Source organism: Siniperca chuatsi, linkage group LG8, assembly GCF_020085105.1.
Source record: "Siniperca chuatsi isolate FFG_IHB_CAS linkage group LG8, ASM2008510v1, whole genome shotgun sequence".
Lineage (NCBI taxonomy): Eukaryota > Metazoa > Chordata > Actinopteri > Centrarchiformes > Sinipercidae > Siniperca > Siniperca chuatsi.
This window is the reverse complement of record NC_058049.1, coordinates 13,867,317-13,887,799: the sequence shown is the minus strand read 5'-3', so window position 1 is coordinate 13,887,799 and position 20,483 is coordinate 13,867,317. Positions and strand designations below refer to the sequence as shown.

Here is a 20,483-nt window from a genome sequence, read left to right as displayed (position 1 = left end):
GTGTTTACAGCTTGTTTGGCCTAAATGGCCAAAAAAAATCAGTTATTGCTCCTTTAAAATTAAGACTACATGTCACCTAACCCCCTTTGCATCCTGTGAGCATGAGAACTTTAAGGCCAATAGCAGCATGAATTAGGAACTGAGAAGCCAACCTCAGATTTTTAAGCAAAATTAACTTTGACATTTTGGGAAGAAATCTGTTCATCATTTAATGTAGTGTGTGGTGAGGATTTCTTTTTGTAGGCCAGTCTGGACTTCAGATTTCAGATTTTCTGCATTGGGTTTGTGATAAATAAAAGACGCTCTGTAGCCAACAAATAGCTTTAATTCAACAAGATAATCTACATAAGGCAACTTCAATCAATACAAGCTGAGAAAACACAATTCCAACAACTGTAGTCTGTAAAATAAAACAATAAAATTTAAAGCTAAAAGTTACACAATGACTGCTTTCAGTTGCTGCCCTCTTCTGTACTGGAGTTTCTCATAATATTCAGACATAAATCAGGAGAAAAGCAAATATCTCATAACATGATAAAAAGACTTAAAACTACTTGTGATCTACAGTGATTACATTAAGGGAATGCAGGGAATTTTATTAGCCTTGATTTTATGTAACTGATTTCAGTTCAATATGTTATTTTTAATCCATGTTCTTCTCATCCATGTATGTTGCATCATGTTTTAGATAGAAGTGCTATTTTGCCCAAATGATGAGGATAATGTTAGTGATAATGATGATTATGTTATCTTTATCATTATCATTAGCGACATTAGCTCACCCAGCACAAAATTCTGTCTCTTTTCAGGTCAGCCCTTCAAGTTGGACCCAAAGACGGCTCACAAGAAGCTGCGTCTGTCCAACGACTGTCTGACCATGGAGAAGGATGAGAGCTCACTTAAGAAGAGCCACACCCCAGAGCGTTTCAGCGGCACAGGCTCCTATGGTGCAGCTGGTAATGTCTTTATTGACAGCGGGTGTCACTACTGGGAGGTGCTGCTCGGAGCATCCACATGGTAAGAAGCACACAAGAACAAGAGTGCATTATATAAGCCTGCAAGGAGGCTTGATAAACCGAAATATTTTTCTTTAGGGAGTTTAAATCTAGGCTGTTATGCAAACCCACACACACAAAAGCACAACAGACACACACAGTGTATACTCTTATCCTATTTATATTCTTTTCGCTAATTGGCTCTGAAGTAGACCTCTTCATGCAGGAAACACCCAAAGGGCCTGTGCCTATCTTGTGTCCTCAGCATGAGGTAGCTTGACTGTGCAAGTAAAGTCATTAAGGAGGACACTAGTTTCAGATCACTAATGCATTCCAAAATGTTCCTTCCCTGCAGGTATGCCATCGGCGTGGCTTACAAATCAGCCCCAAAAAACGAATGGAGCGGCAAGAACTCGTCCTCATGGGTGTTCTCGCGCTGCAACAACAACTTTATGGTGCGCCACGACGGCAAGGAGATGCTGGTGGAGGCAAGCCTGCAGCTGAGGCGGCTGGGTGTCCTGCTGGACTACGACAACAATTCACTGTCCTTCTACGATGCCATGAACTCCCAGCACATTCACACCTTTGAAATCTCCTTCCTCCTGCCCGTTGTACCCACTTTCATGATCTGGAACAAGTCAGTCATGATACTCTCAGGGCTACCCGTCCCCGACTTTGTCGACGGTGTGGCCTCAGATCTTCAAGAGCAGCAACAGCAGCAGATGGGCCTGTGCCGACAAGAGTCACCATACTTGACCGGGATGAAGACCTGCCACTGAGAAAGGCCCACCAATGGCCTTGCAGAGTCCATTCAGGCCTGGTAACTGAAAGGTCGATTGGGAGCTGAACGACATTGACAGTGTGACTGAGTTCTGCTCTATCCTCTGCATTACAAGTGGACCAGATACTTTATTATGGATTTAGAAAGTGTTGGAAATATGCACACCAGTCTGGAAAAATGTCAGTCCTGTTAGTTTGTAGCCATCCAATGCTTTACAAATCCATCAGTGAATGGGAACAAGGTCTCTTGACTGCAAATGTCAATAGTCTTGAAATTCATCTTATGCTCACTGAGGGCAGGGCTGGACATCTGGTTGTCTAGACCATTTAAGGTCTTCCTTTTTGATTTATTGTCCTCCTGATTTGAATCTAGGCAGAAGACCAAGGAGGGAATGGTCATGTCAGCCATTTACTGTTTGAAGTTACAACATGTGAAGAGTGAGATGGCATAATGTCTCACTGTGTCTCACTGACAGATTTAAAAAAGAAAACACAGCAAAATGTTCATCCAGTAAAGAAACCACTGACAACAGACATTTTAACTTTATTTTAAATGTCCCTATTTCTGTCTCATTTAGGTTACGTGATATGTCAAGTGAACTAAATTTAACACATTTTAGATTTGATCAGAATTAGCAGTTAAAGGCAGAGTTGACTTTATGGGAAATACACTTAGGGTATTTGCTTTCTTACCGAGAGTTAGATGAGAAGATACCACTCTTTTGTCTGTGCACTAAAGCTAGAGCCAGCAGCCAGTTTAGCTTAGCATAGCATAAAGACTGGAAGGTCTCCAGTCTGATAGTTTCAGCACATTACTTCCTGTAAAATTACGAAGTGTTGATTTTACATTACTTGTTTTTTAAGGATTAAACAAACAAGATATAATGTGTAAATTTGTGAACTTTAGAGGGCTGCAAGTTGGATTTTTACCTTTGGACAGAGCAAGGCTAGCTGTTTCCCCATCTTTCCAGTCTTTGCAAATACATGCTAGCTGTGGACTTTTTGTGTTGCAGTACAACAGGGTGCATTACATATCTTCTGGTGTCACTCTTCATGTGTTGTAGCCTCAGTAGCTGTAAGTGGGCATTGCCAAAATCTTATGCTTGATCTTCCTCCTAGATTTGACGCAGCAGTCCTGTTTGTATTGGTGTGTCATAGCTTCCAAGATTCAGGAAGTGTTAACGTTGCTCCCAGATATTAACAAGATCACAGGGGGTAGATTTTCATTATGTGACTACTCAACTTGTATAATAAGAGGTTTATTGAATATTAGAGGAAAAAGTGTTATTTATGACAAAAAAAGATGGTTTACTTTTATTATTAATCTCAACATATTCATGATGCACTTTTTAATTAACACTATTTCCCCTCTATGAGTATGAAAGTAAATGGAGCAAGGTGGCAGGGATGTAATGGGGAGGGAAAGTGACAACTAGCACGACTTCTGGTTGTGTTCACTCCTATGAAAATCTACATCACCTTATTTTCCTACTCATATTTAGAAAATTATTAATGGTCAATAATTAATTATTACCAGATATTAACCATAATAAAGTGTATTGTATTATTAAAGTGTTTTGCTAACACCTAATCTGGTCACTCAAAGCACTTTGCAATAAAACAGAGGTCCCTGCTGGTTAACTTATAAAGTTAAAAAGGTTTTTTCACTGTGAACACAACCAGTGACTTTCCCTCCCCATAGCTCCTTTCGATAGTAACTTCATCTTGTTTAGAAAAGGGATATGATTATGATGATGTTTATGCGATTTTTATCATGATGAAATGTGATAAACTAATAGCTGTTTTTAAAAAAGTTCACTCTGTTGTCGACTTTTCAGGGATGAAGGGGGTTAACACTTTAACTTGCTGTCTGTCACAATGTCATGGCATGATTGTGTTTTCCTCTGTGATTTGGTAACACACACATATGCACACACACACACACATCATGTTTTGTTTAGGTTGGCCTTGTCGTGATAAATGCATGAAACATTGTAGGATCCCACACCGGTACACTGGGTAATTTAAGTAGCTTTTTCAAGGTCACCAAATCTTGTTTTTCATCAGATACTGACTCACCTGCACATTTGCTTACAACAGACTTGACCTCAAACTCTTTTTGTCACCCATCATTCAAATAACAGCTGGATAGCTGGATCCATTGTTTGTTTTTTATTTGGATTTAAGGCCTAGTATGGGTGACAGTTTCTCTCTGGTTTGATATTCAGGTAGCGGCTCTGATTCAGACAATCAAATATGTATCATAGTTTATGCAGATTTAAGAGGTTGTGTAGCAGGAAACAATGGGGATTGAGACAAAGTGACACTTGACGTGTTGAAACAAACAGATGTTTTACATACCATCTTGTTAGATTTGATGTGAAAAACCTGACACCTTATGGCCATTTTACACATCACCAGGTATGTACTTAATGTTGAATGTCATGTAACATTTGTATTTACAGGCTATGATTTGCTAGACTTGAAAAAAAACAGGCGTACCCCACACACTCACTGATTTCTATAATTTGCTAGTAAACGTGGTTACTTGATGAGCTAAAGCAAAGATCCAGTGATGTAAAACTCTCAGCTATGGAAAGGTAGCGAAAATCTGACATGTCATGGCCCCCCAGTGTACTTTTAAACCTGCAGTGTTCATTTAGGGCAACTCTGTGATGCGTCAGTCATGATTGTTTGATGAAGGTATTGATTGCCTGAGCGCTACAGCCATCAGAGATAGTCCACTGGTCAAAGTTTAACACAGGAGGAGCTCCAGTATGAGGGGAAGGTTGTTCTGTCAGGGAGATTAGTGAATGTTACCTGACTTCCAGATATCCACCCATCTTGTTGAATAATGTCATTCGCAGGCTCGAAACAGCCATGTGTTGATTTGTGATCCAGACTGACAAGCTCAACTCATCTGTGCAAGTGTGCTTGGCTGGGTCACTGCATGATTATGTGACCTTGCTGCAGGTTCATAACTCTTTCCTTATCTTCATGATGGGGTTTCTTATCTTGTGTCAAGCATATTCTCTTTTTTTAATGCAAAAAAATAAACCATGACAAGAACACTCAGACACGAAATGTTCATTGCCATGCATATCAGATAGTTTGCAGTGCTCTTTCTTTGTGTCACAAGTCAATACAGTAAAATATATACAGTGAATGATTTTCAATAGCTACCCACTCCTTGTAGTGCAGTGTAATACCCTAGAAACAATGCAATAGATTCTCCTTTTTGCTTTTCTGTTTGTGTAACTTGGGAAATTATTTTTTACAGCTCATGAGAAACAAGCTCCTCTTCTTTTGGCATTTGGACCTTGATAGACAGCACAAAAAGAGCAGAATTGCATTCAAGCAAAGCATTCTGTTTCCATAGATACGAGAGATCATTTTAGCCAGAGAGGAATGTAAATCATAGGGGGAAATATATATTATATAAAGTTGTATAATATACTAAATATATATGAACCAATGTTATTTATGTGAATTTAAGTCAAATTAAAAGTCTGATCCCAAATGTGTTGGAGTCACAATTCTTTATATCATCTGTGTTGCCTTGATACTCTGTTATTTTTATTGTATTTGTTTGTTTACACATTAAAAATACAATTATTATAAAATATGATTATATAAATACACAAAGACATACATACATATACATATAAGATATACATAGATTTTAAGAGAACAGAAGCCTGTGGTAGAAAGCTAAAAACTCAAGGGGAGATAAACAGGATTACTAGAATTAAATAAAAATAATAAGGAATGGAAAGGCTACTACAAAATAAAGAAAGAAAGAAAGAAAGAAATGGAGTAAAAATAAAAAAAAACTTGAGTATATATACAGTAAGTATATAAAAACAAATAAAAGGAAATACACCTAATCGCTTTCTTGCCGAGGGTTAAATAAAAAGATCAATACCACTCGTGCGTACAGTAAACATATAGAGCCAGCAGCTGGTTAGCTAAGCTTTGCATAACGACTAGAGGTCTGAATCACAAATCACTTCGCTGATTCGAATCATTTCAGTCAGTTCAGTTCAAAGATTTGTTGTCACTGACGATATAGTTTGTTCACGTTTTTTGCCATTCAAAGGCACTTCAGTACATATAACAGTAGATGAATGCATCACCGTCCATAAAGTCATAACGTTCAGCACTGATTCAGACTGTCTTCAGTAGCACGTTCACTCTGTTGCTAGTTCAAACAATCACATTTGGTTCAGTGCAGAAGTAGCCTACAGAAACACTGTACAAAAGGTTAATAGCTCCGCAGACGATCGTGACAGAGTTATCAGATTATGATTGTTTCTGTGGCTTTCGCTGACTTTTAATAGTAGGCCTACTGTGAATAACAGCTGAGCTGACAATGGCACACTCGGTCACCAGTAAGGTGCTCCACTACTAAAAGCTACTGAGTCTGTCAGTGTTCATTTGCTAGCCAGTTCACTTTTAAGATTTGTTGGTAATTTTTTTTGTACTAAACACCTCTAAAAAAGACTGGAAACCAGTCAGAAACAGCTAGCCTGGCTCTGTCCAACTGGAACAAAACCGCCTACTAGGACCTCTAAAAGCTCACTAATTTTGTATTTTTTAAAGAGTTTCCCTTCGGGGATCAATAAAGTATTTCTGATTAACACATTATATATTGTTTGTTTAATCTGTATCAAAACTGAAGTGTAAAAACACTAGGCTAGCTGTTTCCTGAATAAGTGTAATTCCCAAAATATTTAACTACTCCTTAAAGATATTGATGTTTTAATGCCTCTAATCTTGCAACCTGGCTCATGCAAATATAAAGATCCATAATAAATCTCCTTTTGAGAGGCATGTCATACACGAACAGTGCCTTGGACTGCTCATAGTGCATCTGAATTTGGGTATGTAGTGTGGACACCAATTTAAAATGCAGCCCAAAGCTTCCAAAAGGGCTGAGCCTTGGAATGGTTAAAGGCAGAGTAAGGCTGCCAGGCTGGCAGGTCATCCAGAGCTCAGGGTGGGGTTAGTAGGACTATACCCTTCTAGCCCTCATCTGTCATCACTGGCACAAGTGCCTCATTACTACAACATAGTACTGTAGTGCATGGGTCCCAACACTGCCTGCAAACATGGCACACACACACACTGACCCTGAAATGATGAACAATATGCTCACTTATTTTGTAGCTCGTTTCCTGTGAGGGAGGACTGTTCTCACAATGTCATGAGGGGACCAGGTGAATATCAGTCCCTAAAACCATTGAAAGTATACATTGATCACTATGTAAAATGATTAAAAAAAAAGTGTGTGAGTATAGAAACATACAAATAATATGGTGGTATCGTGCATATTATTTCGCCATGTGACCCTGTGTCTGCGCTGCAATATCCTAAAGCAAGACAGTAAAACCATATCAGCTCCAAGGTTACTGTTGTGCACCTGACCCTACACTGCTACCCCTGCTGAAAAGATGAATTATCTCCCTCAGGGATCAATATGGCATTACACACACACACACACACACACACACACACATATATCATACCCATGACCTTGGTTAGTTTGGACAAAAATCTGTGTAAATGTCTAACCTAATGCTAGAAAATGTGCTAAAACAAATTGTTGGTCCAAAAACAGTCCAGGACCCTGAAATAGATTACTGAGTTTAAAGATTTTAATGGATTTTACCCAAAGTCTACTAACAACGATCTTCACAAGAGCATTGTATCCAAACGACACACTTTGACCTTTTCCTCCAAAGAGTAACTTGATGTTGCCTTCAGCAGTAACATCACTAGTGAGGAGGCAGGTGTTGCTGCGACTGAAGCAAATTCTTTCTGATTCATCTTGGCATTATTGAGCAAGATAAATGTCAACATGGAGCATTGATTCTGTTTATTAAAGTTTGCGTATACTGAACTTCAAAATAGATGGCACATACAGCATGTTAAGAATTTTTAAAGGTTATAAAATTAAGAATAAAAACTTATTACAGCTGCATCCGACTGTTTTTATTCAGTGTCTTGCACAGTGGACGCCAGGTAAAGGATGGTAATGTTTTATTTTACAGGTGTTGATACCAAATAATTTTGTAATAAGAAGTTTCTTGGAAGGAACTATGTAATTTTGATCTAATTATGCGTCAAATAGAGACAGAATTCAGTTGGTATTTCCAATTCATTAATTCCAATAAATTGAAAGATAGCATAACCTTGAGTCTTTTAGTCAGTGCAGAGCAGGTCAGCTGAACATGCACAATGTGAAAATTAATTCATATTTACTCGGGTTAAAAAGAAGCAGTTCGTTCAGGGGAATTTCGGTTGGAAATCAACAAATGCTTTTAAACTCAACACAACAAGCTAAATCAATTAGAATAACAGTCTCAGAACTTTGATTCCATTTTCCCCTGCAATTACCACCAGATTGCAGTTCTTTCTATGAACCCTTCAAGAAATTATTGCCAAATAACAGACCTGTAAAATAACAAAAATCCATTGTCAGGCATTTGATTGTCTGAAACTGCCCACTTTCATAAACAGCAGCACTTCCTGTTTGGTACAAACAGCAACAATATTAAAACTTTATTCTGTGGGCAAACAACACAGTTTTTATGTCAATCAAGCTTGTATTGAATGAATAAATTGTTGCTGCTGGACAGATTAACACCACCAGACTCAGTTCTCTGACATAATATATAATATAGCTTTGAGGTATAATTACAGTATATGGTATCTGCACCATTTCTGCCAAACCTCTTGTTCTAGTGTTTAAGCAGACTAACGCTCCTCACGTAGTGTTGACTGTACATTTGCTTAGCAACCTAATAACTACTAACTTAACACTGAAAGGCTGAGGGAAATCCAATTACAAACCATTACAGTATACCTGCCTGCCTCCAGATCAACGTTTTATATCTGATTACTAGTTTTTACCTGTTTTAGGTAGATTTGAAGCAGTATTTTGTGCTTTTGTTCTCCAGCTTGGGTTAGCAGAGATGGATTACAAACCTCAGTGCCTTAACTCCATCCAGTACAGTCCACAAGTTTAAGTAGTGGGGCTGTGATTAGAGGTCTATCCAAGGGAAAAAGTGAGTGAGTGATGCAAGTTCTACAGACTTTTTTTCCTCGCCCTGGACAAAATAATGAACTTCAGTACAACAATATTGTTATGTGAATGTTGTTTGAGTAATACAATGTCTTGGTGCTCACTGCATCTTATCAGTCTGCTTTCTGTCTGCCTCTTTTGCTTTTTGCCTTTATTAAATAGGTTCAGCTGAAGACAGACAGGAGATGACATGCAGCAAAGGGCCTGTGCTGGAATCAAACCCAAGCTGCTGTGGTAAGGACTCAGCCTTAGTACATGGTGCACACACTTTACCAGGTGAGCTACCGGGGCGTCCCCTCTGTTGTGTCTTTTTACCAGATGGTGTGCATGCACATATACAAACACATGCGTGCACAAAGTATCTTCTTTTGTGGTACGCCACTACGCTTAGTACAGTGAATGCTTCCTTAACCTGACCGAGTGTAATTAAAGACAGAAAAGTATGAGCTTGAACCTGAATGGATGGATGACAATTTTTGGGGTCAAATTTCCCTCTTTCTTACATTGTTCCCCTATGGCAATTACACACATGGGCCTACCTTGTGTGACAGATTAGCTGGCGGTTAAATGTGATGCTCACTCTGTCTCTGCTCACTCACACTGCTAGCCAACTAGCAAGGAAGCCGTTGGAGCAACCCATAATTACATTTCTAATTGCAGAATAATTAGGACTCCCCGTGTAGCTCGTTAAGTCATTTGTCACTGAAGCCTCTAATGTAGCGTACAACAACTCTCTAATTACACCGAATGAAAAGTCTACATGGTGGGGAGCATTTCACGACTACCAGTGGCCTGAGTTTTGCCTGATATAACACATTTCATCAATACACTTGATTACTACTACTACTACTACTACTACTACTACTACTACTACTACTACTAGCTACTTACTAAAGACTCATTACTTTGTCCACTGAGGATGTCTGGCAGCAAAGTTTAAATCATAAACACAAAAAACACTGCGTGTGGTCTTGTCTTAAATTTGGGCATTAGAGATGTGGCCAAACTGCTTTCTTTCACCTTTGAAATACAGCAAGGTCAGGTACTTTCTCTCTCCAGAGAACAGTGAAAGACTAATGTATGCTTTTATCACCAGCAGGCAATACATTAATGTAATGCATTCCCCTCTGGTCTACCAAAAAAGACAATAGCGAACTCTACAACTGAGAATGCTGCTGTGAGTTTTAGCAGAACATTTATTTTTTTATCTTCTCACTACATTTAACTTGAACATGTTCAGAATATGCTTCATAGACACATCCCAGACACACCACTCAGGTCCTCTGATGACTCTTTTTACCACCCAGAGACAGTCTTCAGGTTCTGTGTGGCTGCTAAAAAGCCCCTCAGAGGATCTGTGAGTGTAATTAGTAAATAAATAAGTACCTATTTTGCTCATCTATTTTATCTTTGCTCTTATGTTTTCTGTTTTATTGTTTGGTTCAAGTGTTCCTGCTCCAATTTCAATTTCAAGGCCTGGTCACTCCAGCATTTAAAGCAGCAACATTTCAGTGTTAAATTTAATTTCAGTGGAATTGCCATAATCAGCTGATCCACTTGCAGAGCCAAAGTACATCTGTGCAGAGTTTTCACATTATACTGTCCAACTTTGTTGAACTTTGGCACAAATATATGAGTGTTGACCAATTACAAACCATCTTGGCAGTGCTGATCTTTGATGGAATGGACACAAGAATCCAAAATTGTAATCCACTACACCACTCGTTACTGAAAAAGTAATCACATTACTGTAACACGTCGCTGAATAATGCGTTACTTCCGAACACTGGTCACCAAGCACCACCTGTTTCATCTGGGGATTTTGACAGCAATTCATTGTGAAGCACATTGAAACATGAAGTTACTGTTGTTGATCTTGTTGCTGCTGCTGCAGGTTCTCAGGCATGGCTGGTATGGAATTATGTACTTCTCATTCAAAGCAGTAAATGTATGTCAATCAGTAAATGCATGCAGTCTGCTGCCCTCCCCAACAAAGTCTCCTGTGTCCGCAACATTAAGTTTAATAGCATCTCCTTTAAACTCATCAATAACCTAATAAATTGTGCAAACAATTATTGGCAGGGCAATACACAGCCATCATGTCTTCAGCATATTTTATTACTTCCTCAGCTTTTCGTTACATAGAGGCTTAAGAAGTCTCAATCATTGTTGCATTTGTGCAACAAGCCAGGATTTTCTCTCCAACATTAAAATGTCACAGTAATACTACCACCATCACAAAATCCAGCCATTTGTTATCAGCTGTGGACAGCCATCCGTGTGTCAGCGAGGTGTTGTTGCAGTGAAGGTCTGTCAGAGCTACAAATGAACAGCTGGATATAATGAACTGCAAATCGGCATCACGCCCCTGGCCCTGTTTCACCAACACACACCTGCTCCAGCTGCATCTACCTGCCCAGAGTGGAGTGGTATCCAAAAAAAGCCTCATTTTATTACCATCTGCTTCGGAGGAAGTTATTTAAACTGGCTGAATTAGAGGCTGATCTGCTTTGAAATGGGAGAGTTTGACAGTATGTGTAGGAGTGCAAGCGTGTAAAATCCTCCATGTGTTTTCTGTGTGTGGTTATGCCTGCTTGCATGTGGGTGGGTGCACGTGTCTTGTAATAAGTTAGTTTTCTTCCCTTGGCTACATTTCACCTGTTTAACCATTGCTTAAGGACATTCTTCAGAGACTAAGGCTCCTTTTTCCTTTTCTGCTGAGTACATGAAGCATAAAAACAAAAAGAGCAACACCACATAATCCACACAATAAAATCAAAGATGAGAAATACAGAGAATGCAGATGAAAGTGAAGTGATAAAATGAGTTGCCTTTGGACCTGTTGAGGCAGACAGAAGCCACCTTTACTTTTCCTAAGTGAGGATGAATTAAACCACCATGGAGGAGAGAGCAAAGGCTTGGCTCCTTGCCTGCGGGTTGATAGAAGAGAGCTATGAACTCTGGGAAATGAGGATCTAAACAGGCTGTAGATCACCGAGCCCACTGGCTCTGTCTCTATCAGACACTGTCTCTCTCTCTCTCTCTCTCTGACTCAAACACCCAGACACACACTCACACCGCACACAGTCAATATCTAGATTAATCTCTGAGGGTGGAATCAATCAACCGGCCCGGTGGCGTCTCAGAGAGTCCTGGAGTCTTGATGGTCCTGCTAAAAGAGACCGATATGTCCAGGTGCTTTAGAGAGATCTGAGCAGAAATCTCTACCTTTCCATCTTTCTCTATGGAAATGACAGGATGTTAGTTTCATAGAGATATTGTTATCGTCGCTGACACATTGATGTACAGTTCTGGGAGAAAACCTTAGGAATGGTGTGGGCAGGATGGGTTCATTTTCTATCCTCTTGACCATTAGCTAAACCACCTTCTCTGAACAGCTATTATCCAATCATAGCTTAACACCATCCCCCATAGTTTGGATGGTGGTGTCTTCTTTTAGTCTTTCCAAAACATCACAACACACAAAAAAAGGAATGGGTCTGCAATCGTTAGCATGTCTAGCTTTCTACTATACTACGCCTACGGTAGTAATCGAGTTTTATTTTCAGGTAAACACTTAGCATATCGTTAAAGTGTAACTGCACCCCCAAATTCTGCTAGCTCCCTCCGTCCCAGCATATTTAAAAAATGCAGCAGAGGACTTCACAGGACAAGCACTGTAGGGGACGTGGCCTCATGAGTGCCACGGGAGGTAAGGAGACACCGACCAGAGTGAGCGACAGACAGCTAACAAGCCACAAGCAGCTGCTGTCAGACTCTCCGTGTCCACGCTGGAAACACACTGGAGCTTTGACAGTCAGAAGCACATTCATTTGTAAAGGTTTGTGTGTTGTACCTGTGTTGTAGCTGAGCTAACGTTGAGGAGCTCTCCAGTGAGTGTGTGTCCGTGGGGGAGTGTCAGTACGTAGCCATAGCCCTGCTGTTTATCATCATCAAGGGAAAGAATACAGTCTGGTGGTGCTTCTACAGCCATCAAAGCACAATTTCGAACCATTGCGGCAAACATGAAAAATATAAGTAGAGGATTAGCAAAAACTAGCATAAACTCCAGTGAATGATGCATCTCGATCCGATTTACATACATACAAATGAGCACAGTTTCACAGACTCCCACTCAAAGGCAGTGGGATGTGGGTCGGCCACCTCTGATTAGGTTAACACTCTTTTTTTATATAAATGTCATAAAAATTAGTCCCAAATGGCCGACTCTATGTCAGCATTGGCCTTACAAGGTTCAGGGTTATTTATCAGAATCAGAAATACTATATTGATCCCCGAGGGGAAACTCTTTAAACCAGTAGATGGTGTGTTGAGCCATTTTCAACCCATAAAATACAGATTTTTATAAATTTGGTAAGAATGTAAATTTTAACACCAGCATTGATGTGTTCCGTCACAGTACAGTCATATAATTTACTTTACAGCTCAAAAAACACGTTTAAGTGTGCAGTACCTCTTTAAGTAGTTTGTGGTGTGGTTATGGTAGAACAATCAATCATACTTAATATTAAGTCTAATTAGTTACATACTAACTACATTGCTCTTTTATCATCAGCTGGTGAGAATGGTGACATTTTAGCCTGGGACATGTAGCTTTAGCCTCAGTCTTTTAGCATGACATTGTGTATGTAACATTAGCCATCAAGTGAATATTGAAGACACCTTTTACAAGATTCAAAGAGTTAACTGGGAACATTAAAAAGACAGCATTTTCAACCAACTCATGGAGGTAACGTTAGCTAAATTAACTAGCTAGCTACAGAGAAAAAATCAGTGAGAAAATCAGTGGTGACTGGCTAAATGAGAGGCCTACTTGTGTGTAAAACGGTATGTTATCAAGACTCCAGTGTTTAAAAAATGACTAAGAATTTTGACGGTAAATCTGGCACTGTTATGATTGCAAACTGCATAAAGTGATGTTTGAGAATGAACAACTTCACAGGCATAGCAACAGTAACTAAAGGGGTAGGGCTTGGCAAGCAGTCAATTCAGTTGGACATCCATCTTTCTTTTCATCTTCTCCTTTTCTCTCTCCATTTCTCTGCTGAGTCTTTCTCTGTAAATCAAAACATTACATTTCTAGAGATGTCACACCTCACTGACATTTTTTATGGGCTCTACTGGTTTATATGAGATGTCTGGAGAAGATAAAATCAGGTATCAGTTCCACATCATTTTGACAACTCTGTTCTGTAAAAAAGTGTATCTAAAGCACTTATTGGTGACCTGCGCTTGCAGTCAGCGTGCCACATCGCTTTTGTCCTAGCTGTCTTTAAGATTGAGTGCTCCTATTTCGTTGAAACAAACCAGAAGAGGTTTTGGTTTAGCCAGAGGGACTGTCTCAGAGGAGCTCTTCATCATCATCCCCTACAGCCACTTTCACAGGTTAATAGATTAAGAATACACTCAGGACGTTCTTACTGAGGAGTCGGGGGTTGCAGTTTACAGTGCAATTTAAAATTGATGGTTGGAGATAAAGATTTGTGAGGTCAATATTTGTGCATATGTTCCTGTACATCATTGCAGATAGCAGTGACAGAAAATGGGATAACCTTTGTTGAAATAGCTTATGCAGAACACCAAATGAAAATGTCAGAACTTCACAGACAGTCGTGTGAACAATCTCTTTCTGAAGAATAAATTCCCCTTGAGCCACTGTGGTACAGAGAGTAAATGTGAACTGACATCAGAGGTTTAGTGCAGAGAAATGAGTTTTGTTGAAGCTGTTTTTACAGAAGCATAACAATAAGCAATGAGAAGCATTCCCCTTTTGTTGGGCCTGTGAGGCCTACAAGCTCATAATCACAGCGTAAGTGACTATGATTGATTATCTAAACTCTCAACATTAACTGATTCTCTGGGGAGAGATCATAATCCCAAGAAAACGCAGCTTGATAATTTTGTTAAGTGAACCATGTTGACTCTTTGATCCACTCATATCTGATCCATGCACCAAAACAGCCATCTCCATCTAAATGATCCTCTGTATCATCATTATATCAAGCTGTCTCCTCTCTTGTCTGTCCTCGCCTTTGATATTTATCAAGCTATCATTCATGCTGATGGAAGCCCATTAGCTGCCGACAGTTTCAGGTTGATATGTTGATTTAATTGGATATAGCTCATGATATAAATAACTGTCCTTGACCCATGTGTCTGCCTTGTCTCGGTTAGAGATCTTCACTAATAGGGATATGCTGTGAGGGCAACAAATCCTCATGGTTTTTTCAAATGGCATTTGCCAGTGAAAAGTTTGTCCTTTACTTGCATCTAGAATCCATATTTTGAAACCTTTTATAACAGCTCACCATGCAGCTGCAGGTGGCTGCTCAAACACAAGATCTGATGGTATGGCCTCCAGCTGAATTATTTGAACACAGCGTAAATAAACACAGGAGGTATTTTAAAGCTGCTCGAATCAATATGCAATATGTTTGCATAACAATGGATCAAACAACTACATGTAATGTCAAGTTGTTGCTCGTAGTGACGAACCACCAAGTAAGTATCACCCAACTCTGCCTGTACCTTCTTTCAGTTCATTGTTTTGGTTTCAGGCCCACAACTCTTCTGTTTTGGGTCACTCTCACTGCTCGCACCAGCATTGTTTCCAGATGCAGGCAGCTGTTTTCAGGGGAAAAGTTCTGATAAACCCACTGCTCGCTACCTGCCTGGCACCAAACGACAGACAGACGCAGTTAGCAAGTATTTAGAAGCTAAAGAGCCAGATATTTCCCTCAGGGAACCAACCAAACCTAAAAGGAGAGTGAATATTAGATTTACATTCATCAGGTGGACAGAAACTCGACTCCAAATTACCATAACGCTAATGTTGCTTTTTGTCTCCTCGACGTGTAAAGGCAATGGTTTGCTAACACGTTTGCCATATGAACTTTATAAGGTGACAATGTGGCAGTGTTGTTTACAGCTTGTTTCTGCTGCCACCAAGTGGACACAAAAATCAAAGCAGATTTAAGAATCAGCTTTCAATTTCTCAGAGACAAAAAATGTCAGTCTACTGTTTTTGCTGATGATTTTAGATTTAAGATATGAGTATATCGTATTTTCAAAAATTAGGTTGAACAAATATAGAATTAGGTATTTTGTGCTTGAAAACTGGAAATTCAGCCATTATTTCCTTTTGAATGCATTGATGAATTAAGATTAAATTTTGCACATTGTAAAAAATATTTATGGTCTGCACTACTGGCCTACATATTTCAGTTTCTCAAAATTAGAAACTGATTCAAACTAACTCACTGAATGGCTTTGTTTGATCCATGACTGTGAGGGATTTGCAAATTTGTCACAGAAGTGGAGAAGGACTTGTACACTGCTGCAACAGTCAAATATTACATGTGGGCTGTCTGTTTCTGAGATGTTTTGACAGGATTTTAAAAAGAAAATTCAAAATCTGCCAGTCTATTTTTATATACGCCTGTTTCATATTTACAGAGGAACGCAGAAGCAATCTTTGACCAGCTGCTTCTTTCTACACAGTATGTGGATTTCCTCCCAGGTTCGGCTGCATTCGGACTCATCAAATGCAAACGCATAACAGTGTATTATAGTAGAATATGAATCAATGATCACATGAATGGACAAACAGTGTTATGAGACCTTCCTTCCTGTGCATTAACAGGAGGCCCTCAATGTTTTCTTTTCTCTCTCTTCCAAGACATGAACAGCAGGATCCCAAGGAGAGGAGAAAATGTTATCCTCAGGCTGCAGCACCCCACACAGCTTCACATCAATACCCCCACCCCCATCTACCTTTGATGTCCTATAAATAGCGAAGCCTCTCATTCTGATCATAATGAACCTGGTCTTGAAGATTCTTCCTGCCTGCTGCATTTCTGACTCTATTGAGTTAAATAGAGCTGAATAGAGATTTCTCACAGCAGTGTTCAGTAGCTTGACAGCCCCCCACAAATGATGATATAATATCACAATGTAATGTACACAAGTTGTGGACAAAAAGCCAACAGGTCACATATGGTTCAGTTGGCATTGAACCAGTTCTAAATCTGCTGTCCTCTCCACTTGCAAACACCTTCACAGGGTGGAGAACTGGCCTCTTTCATCAGTAAGCTGACATTTCAACACAGCCAACATTAAAATGTCACCATATGAGGCATCTGAGTGTGTCATGTATCTAATGACACTCTCGCTCTTGCTGTGGCAAAACTGTGTACACTATTAGATCAGTCTTCTACATGTTTTCTGTGAAGGAAGGAGGGACAGAGATTTGGATTGACATTGAGGGATCTGGAGGCATCCTGTTACGTACTAAATTACATGAACTAATTGATACATAAACTACACACAGGGGTAGAGGAAGGAGTGGTTACATGGAGAAATGGACAAAGGGACGAGGTGATGTTATTTTAGCCCTGGCTGTCACTCATTAGTATAATGTAGTTCTCTTTGATCAAACTGCTGTGATATGTTAATGATGTTTTCAGGGTCTAATGTTACAATGTACAAAGTGACTGAACATGTTCAACATCAGAGAACTTGAGTGTGTGAAAGAGTACAAGTGAGTCAGTGAGTGAGTCAGTAACAGCACAATTATTTAAAAGAAATTGGGAAGCTAAACTAAACTAGAAACCAAGGACATTAAAGGTTTTTGACACTCTTTGTTCCCAACTACAGAGTTGAAGGTCTCAAAGTGAATATATTTAGAGTAGCAAAAAGGTTTGGTTTTTTAAGCTAATCATGGACTTCTATTTTTCAAATTCGTGGTGCATGGTATGATCATGGCTAAATACTACATCACTCTAACCATGTGTACTTTGTACCTGTCCTTTTCTACATGAAGAACACAGCACTACCTCATCACTAGTCAAAACACTGTAATTTGGGGTCTTGCCTCTGCACTGTTTAGGCAATGCTCTTTCTGATTCTCACTTTCTTGCTTGTCTTAGGTGGCCCCAGGGTTTAGCAGAGCATTTGGTTTTGTTCTACCAACTCAGGGCTGTTAAGCCCAGCTGCCTCCCATCAGTTTGCAGCACTGTTTGCTTGTCTTGTCAGATCTACTCCCACTTTGCTCAGCACTCTGGAGCGCTTATATTCTCCTTTGTTCCAACCAAACTGCAGATGGTTGATTGAGAATTTTGTAGCTGGTTCTGTCTGATTGTCCATAGCAGCTGGCAGAGGAGGTGCTAGACAGAGTATATCGCTGCAGAAAAAAATAGGAAAACACAGCATGCAACACTGGAAACAGTCAAAACAAAGAGTTACTTCTTTTTAACAACCACATGAAATATGCACAATGTAGAAAACAAAACAAAAAAAATAATTATAGTACATCAGATAATTTTAAATGATCACTATTACATAATTCTTTACATATTGGGATCATTTGATAAGATGTTTTTCCACCTCAGTTATCAACCTCTGCATGTCGACTGGTTTGATTGACAAGTACACCAATAAAAAAGGTTGGTGCAAGAAAGCACAAGGAAACCTCATGTCATGCCTCAAATAGAGATGTAATGGGTTTGGTACGGTATTAGCTGTAGTTAGTGTGCAGATTAAGGCAGGTGTTTGTATGTGGCAGCAGGTGTGGGGAGGATTTAAACGAGAACTAACCAACCAAAGGGATTGGGAATAGACATTTTCACCTCCCTGCAGAACTATGGTTGTCTTTTATTTGGCTTTCACTTCTTGTTTTTTTTCAGTCCCTTTTACTTTAGCATGGTGCAAACTATCTTAGTGAGTGAGCATTTTTTAAGGAAAAGTGACAGTACTATAATACATTTCCATTCTAACGCAGCCTTCAGTATCCTGATTTACACAATGCATAATGCAAACTGTTTATTTGTTCCATACAGCTTCCACACAGCTGAGCGAAACAGTTTTACGCAGCTTGCTGGATGGCATGTGCATCAATCAATCCTCACAGGATGCAAAGGCTATTTTGAAGAGGGACGTCAAGTTAAAGTCCCCAAGGACACAAATATCATGTAGGGTTTTGTGAAGATCACGCATACATGAAAGAAGAGAGGGGAAATATCTACTGCTGACTTTACATGAAACAATGGAGCTTCCAGTACGTGTGTTGTAAAATAATAGAGACGTGATGCTAATAGCACAGCATTCAGGCTTGAACAGAAGGAAAATAATCCTATTCACACAGCGATTTAGAAGAAAAACTAAAATATTGGTATAAATGAATCCTCTTTGCAGACTATAATTCACATTAATGTTATGTAATGCCTGACCAGTCGCAGAACATTAGCTTTATTTATTGCATTCACGAGGGCAACATGTGCTGTTAGTACCGCAGAGAAAAAAGCTTGGTGAGAGGTAATTTTGTTGCCCTTCCTCCCAGGGCCACACTAAGATAGGTCAGGTTTGCTTAGTGTTGTTCTTGTGTGTACTCATGTATTCATGTACCTGTTTATGTAACAATCCAATGAACAAGATATTAGCTTCTCAGCCCGTCCTCACCAGAAAAACGGCTGTATTGGTCATCTATCCAAGCAGCTTATTGCTAAACCATAGTTACGATTTTATGACGGGAGCAATATAAATAGCGAGAAAGTCCACATAGGGATAACATTAACCACATGTTTAACGTCACATGACTTATGTAACGTACTTAAGGTCTGGTACATCTGTCGCTGGTACTGCCACTTATGTCATTTTGGGAATAATTGGCAATTGACCTATTCTGTCGTTTAGGTATGAGGACATGTTGCAACTTATGTAGTAGCCTGAGGATAAAGCCCTATTTTGAGTTATTGTAGTAAATCCAAATATTCATCTCTTCGTGAAAAGCTGCCTCTATCTTACTTTCCTCAGTAAATCACATAGTGACATTTTCTTGTCTCACAAAAGCTTATGTTTCTTCTACCAGGCTCTAATTTTAAGTGCATATTTCTACATCCATTGGCAGATTGTTTAGTTTTGACTTTTGCAGAATATCAAGAACTATAGAAAAACACTAGGCGGCATCTCTCAGGTAGACATCAGAGAAAAAAAAGGATGCAGTCTTTTTACTTTCAAGTCTATGAATCAAGATTTCGCCACTTCTTGCCTGCTTCAGGGAAAGCACGGGATAGAAGCTAGTAATCATCAGAGTGGCATATATAGTGTAGAAAGAAGCCAGGTGATTCAAATCAGTGAGCTCACAGGGCAATCAACATGGACATAGAAGCAGAGTCCATAGAGAGGCCCATCAAGAGCCAAGAAAGGCTTCCAACATTGACATGTCCAGATTTTAGGAATGAAAGATAAAAAGAAAAAGCACAGAGAAAAATAAGTAAAAAACCTCTTTGATGCAAAGATTCATTTACATAACCTGGTAAGAAAATATTAAAATATAAATGTGCAATATACATACAATATAGAGAAACACAAAGCAAACATCAGAGAATAGAAAACATTTGGATTCTACAGTGATGTCAATAAAGTAACATTGAATATTGTGACTGTGATATTTATTCTTTTGTAGAATTATTTCCTGTGGCTTAATTTCCTGTTTTACTCAGTGATTTTCTATTTTCCACTTGCTGGTTCCTACAAAGTGGACAACCAGCATGGATGCTGGGGCCTTGCATGTCTATGACTGACATCTCTATGGGCTCTAGTTC

General features: G+C 39.3%; 1 protein-coding gene across 5 annotated transcripts in view; it reads left to right on the top strand.

Moving 5' to 3' along the window:
* The window catches only part of mid2 (midline 2), a 140,971-nt gene extending 135,676 nt beyond the window's left edge, over positions 1–5,295 (top strand). For all 5 annotated transcript variants that reach the window (XM_044205238.1, XM_044205239.1, XM_044205235.1 and 2 more), the window contains 2 exons: positions 810–1,017; positions 1,351–5,295. In XM_044205238.1, coding sequence (XP_044061173.1) covers positions 810–1,017; positions 1,351–1,774 — 632 coding nt within the window. In that variant the 3' untranslated portion in view covers positions 1,775–5,295. The remainder of the gene's footprint in view (positions 1–809; positions 1,018–1,350) is intronic.
* Positions 5,296–20,483: the final 15,188 nt, after the last annotated feature.